At 48.9% G+C, this 22,420-nt stretch overlaps 1 protein-coding gene across 8 annotated transcripts in view; it reads right to left on the bottom strand.

Moving 5' to 3' along the window:
* DPP10 (dipeptidyl peptidase like 10) overlaps nucleotides 1-22,420 on the bottom strand; it is a 652,879-nt gene that overhangs the window by 278,515 nt on the left and 351,944 nt on the right. For all 8 annotated transcript variants that reach the window (XR_013217894.1, XM_077273449.1, XM_077273443.1 and 5 more), the window contains 3 exons: nucleotides 8,191-8,314; nucleotides 8,001-8,039; nucleotides 5,765-5,872 (listed from right to left, as the gene is read on the bottom strand). Coding sequence is in view for 7 of the 8 variants with exons in the window: in XM_077273449.1 (XP_077129564.1) it covers nucleotides 5,765-5,872; nucleotides 8,001-8,039; nucleotides 8,191-8,314 (271 nt within the window). In the remaining variant the exon portion in view is untranslated. The remainder of the gene's footprint in view (nucleotides 1-5,764; nucleotides 5,873-8,000; nucleotides 8,040-8,190; nucleotides 8,315-22,420) is intronic.

The raw sequence follows: 22,420 nt of genomic DNA, 5'->3' as shown, positions 1-22,420 counted from the left end.
CCACTCTTTTCTCCAGATCATTGGTTCTTTGTGCAATGTCTTGGCTTTGTTGTGTAAAATTGTCTACAGCCGTTGTCAGCTCAGCTTTAAAAGTATTCTGGATGGTTTTTAAAAGTTCTTTCATCGTAGTAGGTATCATATTTGTTAATGGAGTTGTGTCGGTCTATTGAGACTTCTGAGGAGAACTGTTAGAATTTGTTGAGGGTGATTGCGAGGCTGACATGTTGCGACTTGTAGATTTTGTACTTTGAGATAACAACTGTGTTATTGATCTGGTGCTAGCTTCAGGTGCAGTGGGTTTTTTAGGGCACATCATTTAAAGAAGTAATGTATCTAACATCTCTAATCTGGAGATTGACTATACTTTTGAGTGCATATTAGTGCCCATGGTGTCAGCCCAAGTGCGTCACAGTCACAATCCTCTAAGGCTGCCCATGCCCTCCTTGTTGAGTTTCAGAGGGGAGGGGGGAATTCAGTTCAGCTTATAGACTTTTTAATAGAAGTTGTAAAAAGACATTAAAGCTGTTTGTATTAGTCCTAATAGTTGGAACAGGTTTACACCGTGCAGAGAAGATTTTCAGGACAATCTTGTAGTGCAGAAAGCCTCTGGTAGTGCTGGTTTCAGGCACAGCTTAGCACTTGTAAACAGTCCTTATCTCCAGCAATTATGTGGTCGCATTGTAGTCCAGATATTGTTTTTTAGGGATACTTGGAGGGAGATCTTCAAAGTCAATGATTTATTTCTGGGGGCTATAGTCAATTAGACGATGAGGACGTTTTCTCCCTGGTCCCCTCTTATCCTCTCTGACCGCTCTTTTTTCCCTCTTCCACTCCTTCCTATCTCTCTCCTCCCAACTGCGTTCTGTCCCCTCTCCTTATTATTTTATATTATTACTTTCTTCTCTCCCTCCTCCTTCAAATGCCCCCTCCTGAGCAGCAGGGACCGCCACAAGGTGCCACCACACTTCTAAAGGCGGGTAGAATCCACCGGTCCTCAGCGTTCTGTGACATCTTTCAATATGGTGTCGATTTGTGGCCGGAAAACCACCGGCACCGCCGCAGCCTTGGGTCCGGCCCACCAACAACCCGTCACGGATGGAGGGGAGAGCAGAAGAAGCCGGCAGAGTTCCTCAGCAGTGAGTGGTCGCTGTGTGTGTCTGTGGCGTCCTCCCCGCTGGTCCACAGGAGCCCAGGGGGAAGTTTGCGGGGAGTTGGTGGCGGGATATTGCACTGCTCGGTGTGCCGGTGCCAGGGATCAGTGGAGGGATGGTGGGGAGGTGTAGTTCCAGCCCGAGTACTCAGGTTTATGAGCGGAGAGGGCCGGGTAGTCCCGCTATCTGTTATCTCCGTGTTTTACACCACAAGCCGGTCCTCCAGCAGTAGCAGCTCCCCGTCTCAGGAAGATGGCGTCCATCTTCCTCCTGCCAGGTCTTCACTGTTGACCTCCCAGCTTGGCCTGTAATGCAGCAGAAGCACTTTTTATTGTTGATGTCTCCTCCCTAGCACTCAGGACGAGTTCTAACCGATCTTGATGTTCGATTTGGATCCTTTCCTCACAGCAGTCAGGCCACGCCCCCCATAATACCCTTTAAAGACATTTCCCCTTAACTTGAGTGCCACCGTGACCACCCCCTTAATTGCGGTCAGATCCGGTGCCGAGTACCTCAGACCCCGGTAGGGCGACTCAGAGATACTGCTGAAAGTCCTCCTGGCAATTCCACAAAAACTGCTTGGTCGAGATGAGTTCCTTCTGCAGCTGGGCGGTGTTGAGCTCCAGTCCCATGGTCCATTGGTCAACTGCTCACAGTAGGGCCCACATGTCATCGGCCTAGCTGTCTGCGAGAGCCCGCTGCATACTTCACAGCTTATTTTGGTAAGTCTCAGGGGTCGCGTTGTACTGCCGGATCAGGGTGGTATCACTGGGAAGGTACCCAAAGATTTCTAGGGACTTACCCATGAGGCGAGGGGTTAATAACCGGACCCATTGGTCCTCAGGCAGATGGTACTGATGGACAATTTCTCCCTGGCATTTGAAAAAACTTGCCAAGTCTCCTCCATTGTCCAGCAGGGGTAAGTCATCTGCTTGTAGCTTTGGACACGTATCTCAGAGGACTCGCAACTCGCTGAGGTCTGCAGCTGGAGTTGGAGCTTGAAGCATTTGTGCTCTCGATGACCTTCTGCAGCTTGCTCACAACATTCTGTCATGAGAGTCTCATAGGTGGCCTTGTCTCCAGCTTGGAAACTGGCCAGTGCCGCTTGCATGAGGGCATCCAAGCCTGCTTGGCAGCTGGGGGACGGGTAGGTGGTGAGCAGCAATCTGTGGTAGTGACTGGCTCCTAGGGGAGCTTGGGCTGGACATCCCTTCTGCTTGAGCAACCTTGTCTTCAACTTCCTCCGTAGCACTGGCCATCTCGCTAGCTCTGCCCCTGATGCCTGATTGCCATCCTTGCAATCTTTGGTAACTGACACAGAGCTGCAACCTGATGTACCCACACACATTTCAGTATTTGCATTCGGACTATCTAGTGCTGAGCTGATCTTAAGACCCCAAGCTACAGCTGGTAGTCTTTAGTGTGTGGGAGTATGGGTCCAACACACTTACAAACTATTACGTCAATCCTACTGCGTTGCCACCAAATGTGAAGGATCCCAACGTCGCTACCCCGGCAGACGTCAATGTTACTTCAGCAGGATCACGTGGTAAGGTTTCCCCACTTGTACCAACTTGACGTTCCGCACTCTCTGGGAACACGTAATGTCACATTAGTTCTGTTTTACAGGCAGTGATAGGCAGCTAGATGGTATACCTTCCCACAGGTGAAGTGTATCCCCAGGGCTTCCCAGTGTGTAGATGGTAGAATGGTGAGAAGTGCAGTGAAGAAAGAAGACACAGGTTTGCAGTCTCTTTACCTCATTTACTGAAGTCTTCAGCAGCCACAGTCCAGGGCACCAGATCACAGGGCAGGTAGAGTCCGGCCGATTTGGAGTCCAGAGTCCCCTTGTCCAGGTGGAAATCAATAGCCTTCCCTTGCGCTGTAGTGGTGTAGTCCCTTACTGCATAAGCTTCAAATAAGGTCCTCACAGATGTTGTGTCTCTCTCTCTGTCCCCCGTAGTCGGATAGGACAAAACTCGTATGACTGGTGGCTTGAGGCTGTTTATAGGGACTCTAGCACGCCCCGGCCTCTGAGGGGTGCCACTGTGCCTCCAGGGTGTAGGTGCGGACAGGTAACGTGCAATTAGCTGTCCTGCCGGTCTCTGAAGTAAGGCATAGAGGTCCTTACTCCCTCGGTGTTCTGGCTACACGCGTTCTGTGCCTCAGGAGGAGGCAGCCTGCTCGGGTATCCTCTCCTGTGATTTGCTTTCCTACAAGCTCGCTGCAATACAATTCTGCCTTCAAAATGTCTCTTTCTGGGAACTGCAGCTCTTAGGGCATGCACAGCTCCGTGGACCCTCTCCTCTGTCCTCTGACAGAAATTCGCTCCTGCCAGGAACAGCTTCCCTGAAGGACTGACTAACTTTTTCTACAGACTACCAGTTATATATATATGGGGAGTCACCTAGTAAATAGGATCAGAAGCTCCCCTTGGTGGCCTGGAGTGTGAATGTGTTGCATGTTTGTGATACCTGGATGCAGTTATCCTTCCTTGCCTCCAAACGTAGCATCACTCTCCTCGGGAGGAAAGCAATACCACTGTGATGACCAGGACCTTAGGGCACCACACGCACACCTGTCTATATAAGACCTCACAGCTCACAGTGCATGTCAGACCAAATGAGAATCATGAGGTCAAATAATAATAATAATAATAATCTTTATTTATATAGCGCCAACATATTCCGCAGCGCTTTACAGTTTAACAGTTTCAAACACAACAGTCATAGGAACTGGCTGAGGAGCTCAGAGACAGAATTGTGGCAAGGCACAAATATGGCCAATGTTACAACAGAATTTATGCAGTACTCAAGGTTCCTAAGAGCACAGTGGCCTCCATAATCCTTAATTGGAAGAAGTTTGGGACCACCAGAAGTCTTCCTAGACCTGGCAATCCAGCCAAATAGAGCAATCGTGGGAGAAGAGCCTTGGTGAGAGAGGTAAAGAAGAACCCCAAGATCACTGTGGCTGAGCTCCAGAGATGCAGTAGGGAGAGGGCAGAAAGTTCCACAAAGTCAACTCTCACTGCAGACCTCCACCAGTTGGGCCTTTATGGCTGAGTGGCCCGACGGATGCCTCTCCTCAGTGCAAGACATATGAAAGCCTGCATAGTGTGCTAAAAAACACATGAAGGACTCTCAGACTATGAATAATAAGATTCTCTGGTCTGATGAGACGAAGATAGAATTTTTAGGTGATAATTCTAACCAGTATGTGTGGAGAAAAACAGGCACTGCTCATCACCTGCCCAATACAATCCCAACAGTGAAGCATGGTGGAGGCAGCATCATGCTATGGGGGGAGTTTTTCAGCTGCAGGGACAGGATGACTGGTTGTCATTAAAGGAAACATGAATGCAGCCAAGTACAGAGATATCCTGGATGAAAACCTCTTCCAGAGTGCTCTGGACCTCAGACTTGGCAGAAGGTTCACCTTCCAACAAGACAATAACCCTAAGCACACAGCTAAAATAACAAAGGAGTGGCTTCAGAACAACTCTGTGACCATTCCTGACTGGCCCAGCCAGAGCCCTGACCTAAACCCAATTGAGCATCTCTGGAGAGACCTGAAAATGACTGTCCACCAACGTTCACCATCCAATCTGATGGAACTGGAGAGGATCTGCAAGGAACAATGGCCGAGGATCCCCAAATCCAGGGGTGAAAAACTTGCGGCATCATTCCCAAGAAGACTCGTGGCTGTACGAGATCAAAAGGTGCTTCCACCCAATTCTGAGCAAAGGGTCCGAATACTTATGGCCATGTGAGATTTCAGTTTTTCTTTTTTAATAAATTTGCAAAAATTTCTACATTTCTGTTTTTTGTTTTCAGTCAAGATGGGGTGCAGAGTGTATATTAATAAGAAAAAAATGAACTTTTTTGAATTTACCAAATGGCTGCAATGAAACAAAGAGTGAAAAATTTAAAGGGGTCTGAATCCTTTCTGTAACCAGTGTATATGGGGCCAGAAACCAGCCCCGGTATTATGGAAAATTTAACTGAGAAATGGACATGTGGATTCACGGATTGCGATAAAAGAGCAGAGCAATGTTAAATTATATATTTAATCGCCTTAAGGGCTAGTTGGTGGAGTGTGAATTCTGACTTTGGAGCTGGAAAGCGGGACCACTTGCAGAGCCAGGTATCTTGTTACATCTACACATGCTTACAGGACGATTGTAAGCTACCATTACATCCCCCATAGTATATCCACTCACTGTGCACAGGGACTTTTCTGTTTTGGTGTATTTTTAACGTGATATAAATAAAAATAATTTTAAGGGTCATATGTATTCCCTTATACATATTTACCATTTATGCTGCTCTACCTTGAGCGCTGTGTGTGGCTACTGTACTGCTAGTGCCATGCATGAGTACTCTCCCGCGAGCGCTGTGGGTGGCTACTCTTCCGTGAGCGCTGAGTGTGGCTACTCTGCCGCGAGCACAATGCGTGGCCGATCATATGATTATTTAACCCACATTTCCGGATGTTTTGACCATTTTATCACTGGGACCAAACAATCTGTAAATTCATGTTCTCCAGTGATGTGGACACGAGTTTGGGGTTCAAGGCCACAATGAGACCAGAGAAGAAACAACAAGTTTTCTCACCTGGACACTAAACATGGCGATGTGGTGGAACTCTCCACGGCCACCTTGTTTCACAGGGACCGTCATAAAGAACCGGCTGCCATCTTTAGAAAATATTGGTTCCTCATTCTGTGGAAAAAAAGATCAAAAAGCATCAACCTTTCATTGACTCCACCATAAATATTCTCTTCAGTAACGGTCGGGATTATCTTATGTAATATTCTGCATGCTACTGTGGCCAGGATCAACAATACATTGCCTATCTGCTGGCCCTAATATGTCAACCCATAGCTCCGCGTGTCCTCACATATTATACCCCTGTGCCCTACACTATCTTTACCCCAGGTACCCACCTCTACATTCTGTGCCCTAAGCTCTATCTTCTGTGCCTCGCCTTTCCACCTCGGCACTCTGTTCCCAGCCTTCCTTCTTCCTGTGCCTGGCTCTCCCACCTCGACGTCCTGTGCCCCACCCTCCTGCGTTCTGTGCTCTTCCTTCTTGCACCCCGCCCTCCTGCCTAGTGTGGCCCACCCTCCTATCTCTTGTGCCATCCCACCTCAGCATCCTGTGCCCCATCCTCCTGATCCAGCATCCTATATCCTGTCTTCCCACCTCTGTATCCTGTGTCCTGCCCTCCCACTTCGGTGTCCTGTGCCCCACCCTTTTGCCATGGCACCCTATATCCTACATTCCCACCTCTGTATCCTTTGCCCCACTCAGCAGCCTCCTGTGCCTTGCCCTTCTGATCCAGCACCCTATACCCTACCTTCCCACCTCTGTACCCTATGCCTTGCACTCCACCCACCTGTGCCCCACCCTCCTGCTTCGTGCCCCTCCTTACTGATCTGGGACCTACCTTCCCACCCACCTATGCCTAGGTCACCTGCCTCATGTGTCCCACCCTCCAGCCTCACGTGCCCTGTCCTCCAGACTTGTGTCCTCCCACCTCAGCATCCTGTGCTTTCTGATCCGCTACCCTAAACTAAACCCTGCCTTCCCACCTATGTATATCCTATGTCCAGCCCTCCCACCTTGGCGTCCCATAATTCCCCCTCCAACATCACTGTGTACCCTACCTTCCCACTTCTGTACCCTATGCCCCGCTCTCCTGCCTCCTGTGCCCATGCCCTTCAGCTTCCTGTGCCCTGCCCTTCTGAGCCGGCACCCTATACCCTGCTTTCCCACCTCTGTACCCTATGGCTCGCTCTCCTGCCTCCTGTGCCCATGCCCTTCAGCTTCCTGTGCTCTGCCCTTCTGAGCTGGCACCCTAAACCCTGCCTTCCCACCTCTGTATCCTATGCCCCGCTCTCCTGCCTCCTGTGCCCATGCCCTTCAGCCTCCTGTGCCCTGCCTTTCTGAGCCGGCACCCTATACCCTGCTTTCCCACCTCTGTACCCTATGGCTCGCTCTCCTGCCTCCTGTGCCCATGCCCTTCAGCTTCCTGTGCTCTGCCCTTCTGAGCTGGCACCCTAAACCCTGCCTTCCCACCTCTGTATCCTATGCCCCGCTCTCCTGCCTCCTGTGCCCATGCCCTTCAGCCTCCTGTGCCCTGCCTTTCTGAGCCGGCACCCTATACCCTGCATTCCCACCTCTGTATCCTATGCCCCGCTCTCCTGCCTCCTGTGCCCATGCCCTTCAGCCTCCTGTGCCCTGCCTTTCTGAGCCGGCACCCTATACCCTGCCTTCCCATCTCTGTACCCTATACCCCGCCCTTCTGTCTACGGTGATGTCTTCCTGGCTCCTGTGCCTCGCCCTCCTGCCTTTGTGTCTTGTGTCCTGCCTTCCCACCTAATTGTCATGTGACCCACCCTCTCACCTCAGCACCTTATGTATCGCCCTCCCTCTGCGTTTCGTGCCAAGCCCTCCCACCTCTGCATCCTTAATGTTGCCAACTTGACTTTTTATTTTTTCTGGATAGCTTATCCAAAAAACACGGACAAAAAATATTTTTTACGGACACATTGGAAAACCAGAATAAATCCTTCTGATTATCAGTGATCCGTATCCATAGCCCAGTAATCCAATATATGAGACATCGGCTGACGTCACTGAAAATAGTAAAATCATGATAATCACAGTCAGGATAATCTGTAGAAGTTCCTTCACCCTCAAAAAAATCAGATGCCTTAATTGTTTTTTAACGAACGGTGCAAGAAAGCGCTCTCTTTTTATGGACTGTGCTGGAATTTCTGGACAATTGGCAAACTAGACGTCCTTTGCTCGGGCGCCCGGCATCTACAGTCCTGGCAATCTTTACCTGTCTTGCCAGCCATACTTCAGAGACAATTTCATATTTCTGTAACAGAAAAATTGTTGCAATGAATGTGAGTAATTATGAGTTCGGAACTCCCAATAACACAACCTGAGAGGGTCTGGGAGGCTCAAGAGCTGCAGAATTGTGGAGTCGCTAGACACCTATGGGAGATATGGGTGATGCAACCTCTTACTTTGCTGCAGGCCCCGGTGGTTGTTTCACAGACAGTGAGGATGGAGATGTTCTGCATTCGGTTCAGCCATCTGACCACGGCCCGGGTGTTACTGATCCACTTCACCATTGTGATGTAATAATCCCTGAAGGAGGAAGAGGAAGAAAGTGAAAGAGGATAGGAGGGACAGAGGAGGAAAAGGGTAACAAAGGGGGGAGACAAAAAGGAGGTGAGAAGGAGACAAAGAAAAGGTAAGGGGGAGTCAAAGAAGAGATAAGGGGGTCACAAAGTGTAACGCTGGTGGGTGTGGACCCTGGAGGGATTTAAATAAGTGACTGCCAGTGTGGCACCCCAGGAGTTTGGGTACCACAGTGATGCTGCCTTCCTCTCAGGGAGGGTAGTGCCATGCATGGAGACAAGTGGGATCCCTTTGGCATGTAAGCCTTACACACAACACCTTCTAACTCCAGGCCAGAAGGGGGAGCTCAAAACCCTGTTTTAGGGGAGCCTCCCTAATATCCATCCTGGTCTGGAGGAGGAGTTAGTCAGTCTGTGAGGGACAAGAGACAGGGAAGGAGCAGAGGAGAGATTAGGAGCTTAAGGAGGCTGTGACTGGGCTTCCTGTGAGCCAGAGAGCAGAAACCGGGCACCGGGAGCCCGAGATTGTGGATAACTGCAAGGTCCACAGTAGTACCGGAGGGCATAGGACTGTATGTTAATTGCCCATACCATACCTGAGGTACAGCAGCAGATAGAGCCTGGAGTCACCGTGTCAGAGACCCCCAAGAGAACAGCTCAAGCTGCCTACCGTGCAGGTACTGTCCCAGGACAGGAGAGAGGAAGGGGTACCTTGCCAGCAAACTAAAGGTAGCAAGGGACCAGAAAACCAGCGCATAGTGGAAGGCTCCCAACCTGACCTGCCAAGGGGATTACTGCTTGTTTTCAGGTTGCCTGGACTCCTTCTGCACCTGTTGCCCGTATCCTGGACTGAGGCCCGCTACCATCAGTAAACCAGGTAAAGAGTGCAACTCTGTGTCATCCGTTGTTTACCGGCAACCCACCATCCTTGCCATATACCGTATATACTCGAGTATAAGCTGAGATTTTCAGCCCAAATTTTGGGGCTGAAAGCGCCCCTCTCGGCTTATACTCGAGTCACGGTCGGCGGAAGGGTCGGCGGGTGAGGGGGAGAGGTCGCTGAGGCATACTTACCTACTTCCGGGGCTCCTGGTGCTCCCCCTAACCGTCCCACGGTCTTCGGTGCCGCAGCTCTTCCCCTGTTCAGCGGTCACCGTTACTGCTCATTAGAGAAATGAATATGGACTCCACTCCCATAGGGGTGGAGCCGCATATTCATTTCTCTAATGAGCGGTAACGGTGACCGCTGATAGAGGAAGAGGCTGCGGCACCGAAGACCAGCTGTCCGGGGGAAGGAGCGTGACGCCGGGAGCAGGTAAGTATTACATATTCACCTGTCCGCGTTCCACACGCCGGGCGCCGCTCCATCTTCCCGGCGTCTCTCCGCACTGACTGTGCAGGTCAGAGGGCGCGATGACGCATATAGTGTGTGCGCCGCCCTCTGCCTGATCAGTCAGTGCAGAGAGATGCCGGGACGGGACGCTGAGGAGCTGCAAGCAAGAGAGGTGAGTATGTCATTTTTTTTTTTATTGCAGCAGCAGCAGTATAGATGGGGCACAGCTTTCTATGGTACATCTATGGGGCAATAATGAACAGTGCAGAGCACTATATGGCACAGCTATGGGGCAATAATGAATGGTGCAGAGCACTACATGGCACAGCTTTCTATGGTACAGCTATGGGGCAATAATGAACGGTGCAGAGCACTATATGGCACAGCTATGGGGCAATAATGAACGGTGCAGAGCACTATATGGCACAGCTATGGGGCAATAATGAACGGTGCAGAGCACTATATGGCACAGCTATGGGGCAATAATGAACGGTGCAGAGCACTATATGGCACAGCTATGGGGCCATAATGAACGGTATGGAGCATCTATTTTTATTTCTGAAATTCACCGGTAGCTGCTGCATTTTCCACCCTAGGCTTATACTCGAGTCAATAAGTTTTCCCAGTTTTTTGTGGCAAAATTAGGGGGGTCGGCTTATACTCGGGTCGGCTTATACTCAAGTATATATGGTACCTTGGGAGCCCTGGGGACCCCGCTTCACCTGTGGGAAGAGTCACCATCTTGCTGCAACAACATCACCCCAGAGGACCCCTTTTAGCAGCGTCGGTCCCTCTGACCGAGAACCACAGATGGAAATAAACTTTATTCCAAAATATGCTTTAAAGACCTTTCCCCTTAACTTGATTGCCCAGTGCATGGACCGGGTTGCTGCCACCGTGACCACCCCCTTAATTAAGACTGGACACGGTGCTGAGTACCCCAGGCCCTAGTAGGGCGACTCACCTGATTTTCACTAGGGCCTCTGGTGGTGAGGTTAGGCTTGACTGCAGGTAGTCACCAGGTACCACTCTAGGGCAATCTTCCGGCACAAAAGGGCATAGAGTAAATGTGGTCAGGTGGCACGAGGTCTGGGCAAGCAGCAGAAGATCAGTAGGAGTAACCGAGGTCAAGGGTGGAGAGGTCAGGCAGGATGGGAGAACTAGCTGGGTCACCAACAGGAAGTGGAATACAGAAGAAAGCATACACGTGAACAAACAGGATAGGAACCAATGTTTGTGCAAGAGGTGCTGGAAGGAGCTGCCTTATATAGAGCCTGCTCGCATGGGAGAAGACAAGGAGACAGATCTCTGCAGGACACAGCAAGGTTAAATTCCTGCAGAGACCGGCCACACTCCCCTAAGGCTAGATGGAACCACCATGCTAACTAGCAGTGTAAAGGAGAACAGTAGGAAACGAACCTCAGGGTACCGACCTAATGCGAGGAGACACCACAAGGTGACCATGGTGAGTGGGGCGGCACTGAGAATGCACACGGATAATCGCTATGTCAGTACACCCGCTTACGCCACGTCTTCTTTAGATTAGTCCGATGGGGAAACTGCTCAAGAATCGCAGGGGTATAGATGTTGTCGGAAGGCTCCCAAGACCTCTCTAGAGGGCTGAAACTCTTTAAATCAACGAGATAAAAGGTCCTCCCCCGCACCTTCTTGGAATCCAAGATGTCCTTTGCCTCTGGCACAGACATAGAGGTCAGAGTAAAGAGTTTGGAGAAACGGTTAAGAACCACCGGTTTGAGGAGAGAGACGTTGAAGGAATTGGGGATCCGTAGACTCACAGGGAGCTGAAGTCTGTAGGTCACCAGATTTAATTGCTTAAACGGAACCTGTCTGCAGGATTGTGCACAATAACTGCAGACAGTGTCAGGTCGGTGCCATTATACTGATTAAAATGATACCTGGTGATGAAATCTATCTTGTGGTTGTTGTTTAATCTTTATTTTCAGTTAATGATATGCTTGTGATTCGGGGTGGGCCTAAGGGGAGGGTCTTCATGTGGTGCTCTGCTTAGATATTCATACTGATGGCTTCTGACCGGGCACCGGTCCCTATTCTGTAAGCAGATATAAGAGAGGGTACTTGAGGATGCTGGGAGCAGACTGCAAACAACGGAGATGATCCAGAAGACGTTGTTATTGTCGGAAAATTCCACCCAGGGGTCTAGTTGCACCCAGTCATCCTGATGGGCAGAGCTCAAGTGGTCAAGGGTGCCCTCGAGAATCTGATTTACCTGTTCCACTTGCCCATTGGTCTGCGGTTGGTAAGCAGAGAAGTCCAGCTGGACATTCAACAATTTACACAAGGCTCTCCAAAACTTATAAAAAAAACTGGACTCCACGATCAGAGATTATGTGGAGAGGGAGACCAAATATGTGCTGGAAGAACTGCGTGGCGAGCTTAGGAGCAGAGGGAAGACCAGCCAGAGGTATAAAAAGAGCCATTTAAGAGAACTGATACAACACAACCCAGATGATGTTGCAACCCTCAGAGGGGCAGTTAATCTGTGATGAAATCCCTAGTGATAAGTTGCTGGGGAGCGGCAGGAACCAGTAGAAGTTGGAGGAGACCAGCAGGCTTACCCCTGGAAGACTTGTTTCTGGCGCAATGTGAACAAGTGGTTACAAAGTCTTGATACAGAAAAGATATATATCTTGGTACCGTGTTAGCCAGTAGATAGAAAAATATTTAGAATTGAGAGTCCTCAGTGGTTGATACCTTTTAATGGCTAACTGAAAAGATGGTAACAAATTGCACCTGTGTAGTCTCAAAAGCTTGCAATTTGTTACCATCTTTTCAGTTAGCCATTAAAAGGTATCAACCACTGAAGACTCTCAATTCTAAACATTTTTCTACAAAGTCTTGGACATCTTTGATCATCGAGGGCCAACAAAAGCAGTGAGCATTCAGCTTGGTGGACTTACGTATGCTCATATGACCAGCACAATTGAACTCATGCCCACAGGACAGAATTTTCTTCCTTCTAGTAGAGGGGACAAAGATTTTGCCAGGAGGAATATCCTTTAAAAGGACAAAGTAGAGAAGATGTAGAGATGAAGAGGAGGTGAGGGGAAGACAATAAAGAGAAGGTGGGGCACAGATACGAAAGAAGGCAGGTGGGCAGGAGATCAAGAAGAGAAGGAGTAAGGGGAGAATAAGAGGAGAAGGGAGACACTCAAAGACAGGAAGGAAGACCAAGAGGGAAAAAAAAGGGGAAAATAAAAAGGAAGAAGTGGGACAAAGAAAAATGGGTGGAAGAAAAGGAGGTGGTTGGAGAAACTGAAAAGTAGGATAGAGAGACACAGAAGAGGCGGGAGGAAGACATGTAAGAGGAAGAGGACAGTGAAGAATGTGGGGGGGGGGGGGTGCATGGTGTTTGAGGCTGCTGACCAAAGAAGAGGATTGTGGTAAGGGAGGAATATGATGTGGAAGTAAGGCTGAAGAGGAGAGCTGGAAACGAAGAGATGAGGTGAAGATGATGGGGAGATGAAAATGAGAGGAAAGACAAAATGGAGAATGATGCGGGAAGACTATAGGGAATAAAAGTAAAAAGAAGGGGGGGCAAAGAGACAGTGGATTGAAAAAGAGTAGTGAAGACTAAGAGAGAAAGAGATATAGAATGACATGGAGGCATAAGGGAGAGTAAAGATTTGTAAAGATTTGGGTATAGTACAGCTCTTTTACTACCCTGTATTATAAACCCCCAGTTCTATATCTGTCTGTATTATTTATTCCTGTTTCTGTATCTGCCTATATTATATATACCCCAAGTCCTCTTTTATATACCCCGGTCCTGTATTATATACCCCGATCATGTATTATATACACCGATCCTGTATTATATATCTCAGATCCTGTATTATGTATCCCCGGTCCTGATTAAATACCTTTGATCATGTATCTGCCTGCATTATATACCCCAATCCTGTATTATATACGCTCGGTCCTAATTAAATACCTTGGGTCCTGTATTTAGCCATATAATATACCCTGATCGTGCATTATATACCCTGATCCTGTATTATATACCCCCGGTCCTGCCCCCGGTCCTGGTTAAATACAAGACATATCTGCCTGTATTATATACCTAGGTCCTGAATCTGACACCCCAGGCTCCTGGTTGTCACAGTGGCATTGCTTTCCTCATGGGGAGAGTGATGTCACGCTTGGAAGTGAGGGAGGATCTTCTCTATCAGGTACACACAAGCATACGACATGTTCACACTCCAGGCCAGAAGGGGGAGCTCTGATCCAACTTGTGGGTGGTTACCCTATATATATTCTGGTCTGGAAGGAAAGTGAGTCAGTAAGTGCCAGACAGCAGACTGGAGCAGTCTGAGGCAGAGAGGAAAGCAGAGGAGCCGTGCAGCCATGAGGGTGCTGCAGCTCCTGGAAAAGGGAGAAAGAGAAAGCGGAACGGATTGTAGAGAGCGTGTAGGAGAAGTGAAGCACAGGAGAGTGAGAACTGGGGAGAATAGCTGCGATTGAGCTATCTCCCTGTAGAGCGCAGACACCGGTAGCCGGAAGACCGAGGTTGTGAGGGACTCCAAGACTCACAGCAGAAACCGGCAGGACAGCTGGACTACACGTCACCTGTCCACCCTATCACATGGAGACACAGTAGCGCATAGAGCCCGGTTCGTGATAGAGACCCTGTAAAAATGCTTGAGCCACCTGTCATACGGGTTAGTGTCCCACCTTTAAAGAGGACAGAGAGAATAGTGAGGACCATGACAGAAGCCACAGGCAGCAATGGACTACACCACGGTGCTAGTAGGAAGGCTTCTAACTCCACCTGGTAGAGGGGACTCTGAACTCGCTTCCAAGCTGGCCGGACTCTGCATGTACCTGTGATCTGGTGCCTTGGACTGTGGCTGCCTGAGGTCTTCAGTAAACCAGGTAAAGAGACTGAAAACCTGTGTCCTCTGTTTCTTACTGCACCATCCACCATCTTCATCTACACACCGGGAGCCCTGGGGACCCAACTTCACCTGTGGGAAGTTATACTATCTTAGCTGCCATAACATCACCCCAGAGGACCCCTTTAAGCAGCGTCGGTCCCCTCTGACTGAATACCACAGGTGGCGTCACGAACACAAACTTTATTCAAACCCAGTTTATATGGGCGCCCAGGGCCATGGACCGGGTCGCCACTGCCATGACACATCCCTTTAAGTACCGGACCCGGTACCGAGTACCCCACGGCACTCGCGGGCATTCCATTTTGGCATCATGAACAGGATAGACCAATCCGAAAAATCGGGTCATGTGCGCCTAAGAGACTGTGCTTTATTGAGAGATTGTGAACTGTAAATTGCCGCCAAAACTGCCGCCATTACAGCACCATGTGGCGTGCAGGAGGAAAAGGGCGTGTTGTCGTGGGTGGCACCTGGAGGAACAACGCAAAAACCATGGCCGCCCCTCATCAGTACTACGAATTGAGAGAAGTATGCCAATCAAGAGAGGTCCGCCTCCTAATCTGGGATGTCGGGAAGAAGAGAAAGAAGTGCCCCAAAGACAGGCATGGTGGAATGAAACCGCGGGAAACGAGACCAAGGAGGTAGTGCCAGAAAGCCACATGGCGGAGGGAGGTGAGCGAGCACCGGAGCATGGGGTGAAGCAGGAGGACTCCCCCAGCCGGAGTTTGCAAGAGCTGTACCCGTCACCGAAGCTGGATCCTGACTTCCTGTGGAGGGAAGTAGAAGAACTTACCCGGCAGCTCGTGCGGATGCAGCTGGAGGCTGTGGCTGGGTGGAAGGAAACCTTCATCGGGAGCCTTACCGGACGACCGCCAGTAACCTTATCTGGCCCGGAGCAGAAAAGAAGATCCGGCACTCCAGAAGAGAAGGTAAGGGGCATGACCCTGACCCCGGCGGCGGAGGGCCCAACGGCTAGGGCCGAGTTACCACCACCGCTGTACACACCCGACCAGGGTTGTTGGTCCCACAGTGAGATGTCACGGTACGCGGAGGGTTCCTTGGCAGCCAGTCCCGCAGCCTGGAGGAGTAGATCGTCGGCTATACCAAGACCGGGGAGATGGTAGCTCAGATCAGTTGGCAGCTCCACTAATCACAACCTGTGAGCCCCAGGCTAGCTATCAGGAACCCGTGGTGTTCGCAGAGGGACCTGTGGGGGGACATGATTGCATTGTAAGGGGAGATCCCCTCAACAACCTGGCGGGAGCATTGCAGACGGCGGGAGGTGAAAGAGACAGCAATCCCTGGCCCGACAAGCAGCATATGAAGAAAGGAATATGCAGGCCAAAGCCCAGCCCCAGATACTGGACTAAAACCATTTGAGTCATCTGTTGTGACATTTGCAGAAAGCTTTTCCCAGTCAGGGAGTAGCAGCCATCTAGAGCTACCCTGGCAAAGGAGATAGAGAGTTTTTGCTTGCAAGTTTGAATATGACTGAAGAGAGTTAAGTTAACCCTGTTGAGATATTTTTTTGTTGGTCCAGTTTAAAGAACTGCAGAATCATGAACTAAGCATGATCAGAACTTTCTTGCAAATAGTTGGCACCTCTTTAGGTGCTTTCTACTGGTTTTACAAAGAGCTGTTAAAGAAACTGTTTGCTAATGTTTGCCTTAAGAGTGGATTTGTTCACAGTGACCTGAAGAAAAAAAAAAAGTCTGGCGTGGCTGAAGACCAGGTCAGGATATTACGCCTTGTAGCTCGCCCAAGCCATTCGTTAAATGCACTACCTCAATATAGGAAAACTAGATAGTGGCCCGATTCTAACGCATCGAGTCTTCTAGAATATGTATGTATGTATGTATGTATGTATGTACATCGCGCTATGAGTGGGGGTTAAATTTCGCACCAATATCGCTGATCGGCCAGCCGGCTGCGACCAATCAGCGAAGCGTGGTTCAAATCCCGCGCCAATTCGTGGCCGGACTGTGCCTGTTGGTGATTGGTCGCAGGATGTCGTGGGTTCGGGGTGCTGGATGTCGAGGGTTCGGGGGGCAGGATGTTGGGTGTTCAGGGCGTAGGATATAGTACACCTGCGTAGTATATAGCACAGCCCACGTAGTATATAGCAGCCACATAGTATATAGCACAGCCCACGTAACACAGACAGCCACGTAGTATATAGCACAGCCACATAGTATATAGGAGCCACGTAGTATATAGCAGCCACGTAGTATATAACACAGCTCACGTAGTATATAGCACAGCCATGTAGTATATAACACAGCCCACGAAATATATAGCACAGCCCATGCAGTATATAACACAGCCCTCCAGCATATAACACTGCCCACGTAGTATATACACACAGCCCAAGTAGTATATAACATAGCCCACGCAGTATATAAGGCTAGTTTCACATTTGCGTTCGACTCCGCAGCGTTTAATCCGCAACCGCAAGTGCAGGAAAAATGCATAGAAACACGTACAAATGCAGCGTTTTTTAGATGCATGCGGGAACACATGCGGTTTATAAAATGCTGCGTTTTCACGCTTTTCTATGCGTTTTTTCCTGCGTTTGCATTTTTGGTGCGCATGGTGGAAAATTTTACAGGAGAAAAATCTAGATAACCAGACATCGCCAATGGGAATACAGAGTGAGTGTATTATGGAATCTCTATATATAGACCCTAGGGCTACTGAAATCTTAACAGTGTGCTACTGTCACGGGGAGACTAGGTGAGCGAGAGCTAATAACCCAGGCCCCTGCAATTTCCCTCAGACTAGGGAAAACCTGACTGACCGTCTACCTGGAGTTTACACTGATGGTGTGCATGTCCAGGCCTTGAACCTCACCCTGTCTCCTGTTTCAACCCTAGGCTGAAACCTCCGCCCACCACCCAGTGAAGTGGTAATACACCAATACCCACAGTTAGCACAGAGAAGGATAAAAGAGAATATACACCACGCCGCAGTCACTCAGGAATACACTATAAATGTGCAGGGCAAAATAAATACAAATATAGGAAGGAGTAAATAAGACTAAGGAAAATACACCACCAGCAACGAATCTCCAACAACCAGCTCTCCACTCCAGACCGAGATAACAACGCACAAGACAGAAGCTATAATCGGCGACGCCCAATGATCAGGAGAACTATTTAAAGGCAATGGGCATGGCCCAGCTTCCAATCCAAAGATCAGGTAAATTAACCCCGGAACAGCTAGATAAAATCTAGCCGACGCCAATGAGCGCATAGTGGTCAAAAGCGCAATTACCGCTGTCTGTCAAACGACCTGGTCTGAACAGCGTCCGACATGACAGTACCCCGCCTTCTACGAGGGACCCCAGGGCCCTCACGGCTTATAGGACCTGGCTTGTCTGGATGGCGACGATGAAAAAACCTGACCAGCCGATCCGCATGAATATCCGAGGCTGGTACCCAGGACCTCTCCTCAGGCCCATAACCACGCCAGTGTACCAAGTACTGTAAAGTGCGACGCACTACACGAGAGTCAACCACCTTGGAGACTTCAAACTCCAAATTACCATTCAACAAGACTGGAGGTGGCATAGGCGCCGCGTCCACAGAACCCACCACCTTCTTTAGAAGAGACCTGTGGAACACGTTGTGTATCTTATACACCGTAGGGAGCTCCAATCGGTACGCTACTGGGTTAATGACGGCGGTGACCCTAAATGGACCAATAAACCGTGGACCCAATTTAAGGGACGGTATTTTGAGTCTTATGTTTTTTGTGGATAACCACACCCAGTCATCCACACTCAGGTCCGGATCTGGCACACGCCTACTGTCAGCCACACGTTTGTACCTAGCACCCACACTCAACAGGCGCTGTTTAACTCTCCTCCAGACTGATGACAATTGTGCTCCTAACTGATCCTCCTCCGGAACGCCGGAAGAGCCCCTCTGACTCAAGGTACAAAATTGAGGATGTAGCCCGTAAACACAAAAAAACGGAGACTCCCCAAACGACTCCTGGCAGTGATTATTGATGGCAAACTCAGCCAAAGGAAGAAAGGTAGACCACTCCTCCTGGTTATCAGAGACAAAGCAGCGTAGGTACTGTTCCAAATTTTGGTTCATACGCTCAGTCTGACCATTTGACTGAGGATGGAATGCCGAAGAATGAGACAACTTGATCCCCAGCCGTGAGCAAAATGCTTTCCAAAATTTTGCCACAAACTGAGACCCCCTATCAGACACGATGTCAGACGGAACCCCATGAAGTCTGACCACCTCCTGCACAAATACCTGAGCCAGAGTCTTAGGCAACGAAGGCAAAGACACAAAGTGCGACATTTTAGAAAACCGATCAACAATCACCAAGATGACCCTGTTCCCAGCTGATGAGGGCAAATCAGTGATGAAATCCATGGAGATTTCCGTCCATGGCTTACTAGGTACTTCAAGAGGAAGTAGTGTGCCAACAGGACGGGAACGGGGCGTCTTAGCCCTAGCGCACGTGGTACAAGCTGACACGTATGAGACCACGTCCTGTCGGATCTTGGGCCACCAAAACCGACGTGACACCAACTCCAAGGTACCTCTAACCCCTGGGTGGCCAGCCAGGACAGCATCATGATGCTCCGCCAAAACCTTTAAGCGGAGATGAAGCGGTACAAAAGATTTGTTGATGGGAAGCTCAGATGGTACCTCCTCCTGAGCCTCGGCAATCTCAGCCTCAACCTCGGTAGTGAGAGTCGAAACCACAACACCCTTTTGGAGGATGGGTACTGGATCTTCCCGAGGTTCACCCCCCGGGAAAAACACCTGGACAGAGCTTCCGCCTTAGTGTTTTTAGACCTCGGTCTGTAAGTGACAACAAAATTGAACCGCGTGAAAAACAATGCCCAGCGAGCCTGCCTGGGGGACAGACGCTTGGCTGACTCCAAATACAGCAGATTCTTATGATCGGTAAAAACAGTAACCTGATGTACCGACCCCTCCAAGAAGTGACGCCATTCCTCAAAGGCCAACTTGATTGCCAACAACTCCCTGTTGCCGATATCGTAGTTACGTTCGGCGGACGACAGTTTCTTGGAGAAATAGGCGCACGGACGCAAACCACTCAAAGATGAGCCTTGAGATAGTACCGCCCCCACACCAACCTCAGACGCATCGACTTCCACAACAAAGGGTTTTGATACGTCTGGCTGCACAAGAATGGGGGCTGAAACAAAACTGTTCTTAAGAAATTCAAATGCGCGCACAGCAGCCTCAGGCCAAACGGAGAAATTGGTACCCTTTTTAGTCATGTCAGTTAGCGGTTTAGCAATGATGGAAAAATCCTTGATAAATTTCCTATAGTAGTTAGAAAACCCAAGGAACCCCTGAAGTGCTTTCAGGTTATCCGGCCGTTCCCAATGCAACACCGCTTGCACCTTAGTGGCGTCCATTTTAAAACCAGAAGCAGACACAATACAGGTCCTTCTCAAAAAATTAGCATATAGTGTTAAATTTCATTATTTACCATAATGTAATGATTACAATTAAACTTTCATATATTATAGATTCATTATCCACCAACTGAAATTTGTCAGGTCTTTTATTGTTTTAATACTGATGATTTTGGCATACAACTCCTGATAACCCAAAAAACCTGTCTCAATAAATTAGCATATCAAGAAAAGGTTCTCTAAATGACCTATTACCCTAATCTTCTGAATCAACTAATTAACTCTAAACACATGCAAAAGATACCTGAGGCTTTTAAAAACTCCCTGCCTGGTTCATTACTCAAAACCCCCATCATGGGTAAGACTAGCGACCTGACAGATGTCAAGAAGGCCATCATTGACACCCTCAAGCAAGAGGGTAAGACCCAGAAAGAAATTTCTCAACAAATAGGCTGTTCCCAGAGTGCTGTATCAAGGCACCTCAATGGTAAGTCTGTTGGAAGGAAACAATGTGGCAGAAAATGCTGTACAACGAGAAGAGGTGACCGGACCCTGAGGAAGCAGTGGACTGAGTCTGGTGTGGAAACATCCAGAGCCACCGAGCACAGGCGTGTGCAGGAAATGGGCTACAGGTGCCGCATTCCCCAGGTAAAGCCACTTTTGAACCATAAACAGCGGCAGAAGCGCCTGACCTGGGCTACAGAGAAGCAGCACTGGACTGTTGCTAAGTGGTCCCAAGTACTTTTTTCTGATGAAAGCAAATTTTGCATGTCATTCGGAAATCAAGGTGCCAGAGTCTGGAGGAAGACTGGGGAGAAGGAAATGCCAAAATGCCTGAAGTCCAGTGTCAAGTACCCACAGTCAGTGATGGTGTGGGGTGCCATGTCAGCTGCTGGTGTTGGTCCACTGTGTTTCATCAAGGGCAGGGTCAATACAGCTAGCTATCAGGAGATTTTGGAGCACTTCATGCTTCCATCGGCTGAAATGCTTTATGGAGATGAAGATTTCATTTTTCAGCACGACCTGGCACCTGCTCACAGTGCCAAAACCACTGGTAAATGGTTTACTGACCATGGTATTACTGTGCTCAATTGGCCTGCCAACTCTCCTGACCTGAACCCCATAGAGAATCTGTGGGATATTGTGAAGAGAAAGTTGAGAGACGCAAGACCCAACACTCTGGATGAGCTTAAGGCCGCTATTGAAGCATCCTGGGCCTCCATAACATCTCAGCAGGGTCACAGGCTGATTGCCTCCATGCCACGCCGCATTGAAACAGTCATTTCTGCCAAAGGATTCCCGACCAAGTATTGAGTGCATAACTGAACATTATTATTTGATGGTTTTTTTGTTTGGTATTAAAAAACACTTTTATTTGATTGGTCGGGTGAAATATGCTAATTTATTGAGACAGGTTTTTTGGGTTATCAGGAGTTGTATGCCAAAATCATCAGTATTAAAACAATAAAAAACCTGACAAATTTCAGTTGGTGGATAATGAATCTATAGTATATGAAAGTTTAATTGTAATCATTACATTATGGTAAATAATGAAATTTAACACTATATGCTAATTTTTTGAGAAGGACCTGTATAACCCAAGAAAGGCAACTCTTGAACAGAAAATACACATTTCTCAAGTTTAGCATACAGCTTATTCTCTCTGAGAAGCTGTAACACCTGCCTGCCATGATTTAAATGAGCATCACGGTCGCAAGAATATATGAGGATGTCATCTAGGTACACGATAACGAATTTCCCCAAAACATGCGAGAACACATCATTGATGAAATGTTGGAACACTGCAGGTGCGTTAGTCAACCCAAAAGGCATCACCAAATTTTCAAAATGACCCTCAGGGGTATTAAAAGCCGTCTTCCACTCATCACCTTGACAGACTCTTATGAGGTTGTGCTCCCCCCTGAGGTCAAGCTTGGTAAACCACTTAGCACCCGCCACCTGGTTGAACAAATCTGGCATCAGTGGCATCGGGTATGGATCACGAACCGTAATCTGGTTCAACTCCCAGAAATCCAAACACGGGCGTAATCCACCATCTTTCTTCTTCACGAAGAAGAACCCTGCTGCCACCGGCGAGGATGACGGCCTGATGTGCCCTTTGCTCAAGCTTTCAGCAATATAATCTTTTAACGTTTGTCTCTCCGGACCGGAGATGTTAAACTGTCATGATTCCCAATGGCAGGGACATGGGCAAAAACAGGACTAGCTCTAGGAAGATGGAATCTAAGCTGACCGCGATGCTGAACCTAACGCACAACTACCAGTGGCCGGGGAACGTACCTGCGTTTTATCCCTAGACGTCTCGCACCAGCCGGAGATCTAGCTACCCCTAATAGAGGAAACACAGACCTGGCTTGCCTCCAGAGAAAACCCCCAAAGTAATAGTAGCCCCCAACATATAATGACGGT

This window comes from Ranitomeya variabilis, chromosome 7 (assembly GCF_051348905.1).
Source record: "Ranitomeya variabilis isolate aRanVar5 chromosome 7, aRanVar5.hap1, whole genome shotgun sequence".
Classification (NCBI taxonomy): domain Eukaryota; kingdom Metazoa; phylum Chordata; class Amphibia; order Anura; family Dendrobatidae; genus Ranitomeya; species Ranitomeya variabilis.
The sequence above is the reverse complement of the archived record's forward strand: the minus strand, read 5'-3'. Positions and strand labels throughout refer to the sequence as shown.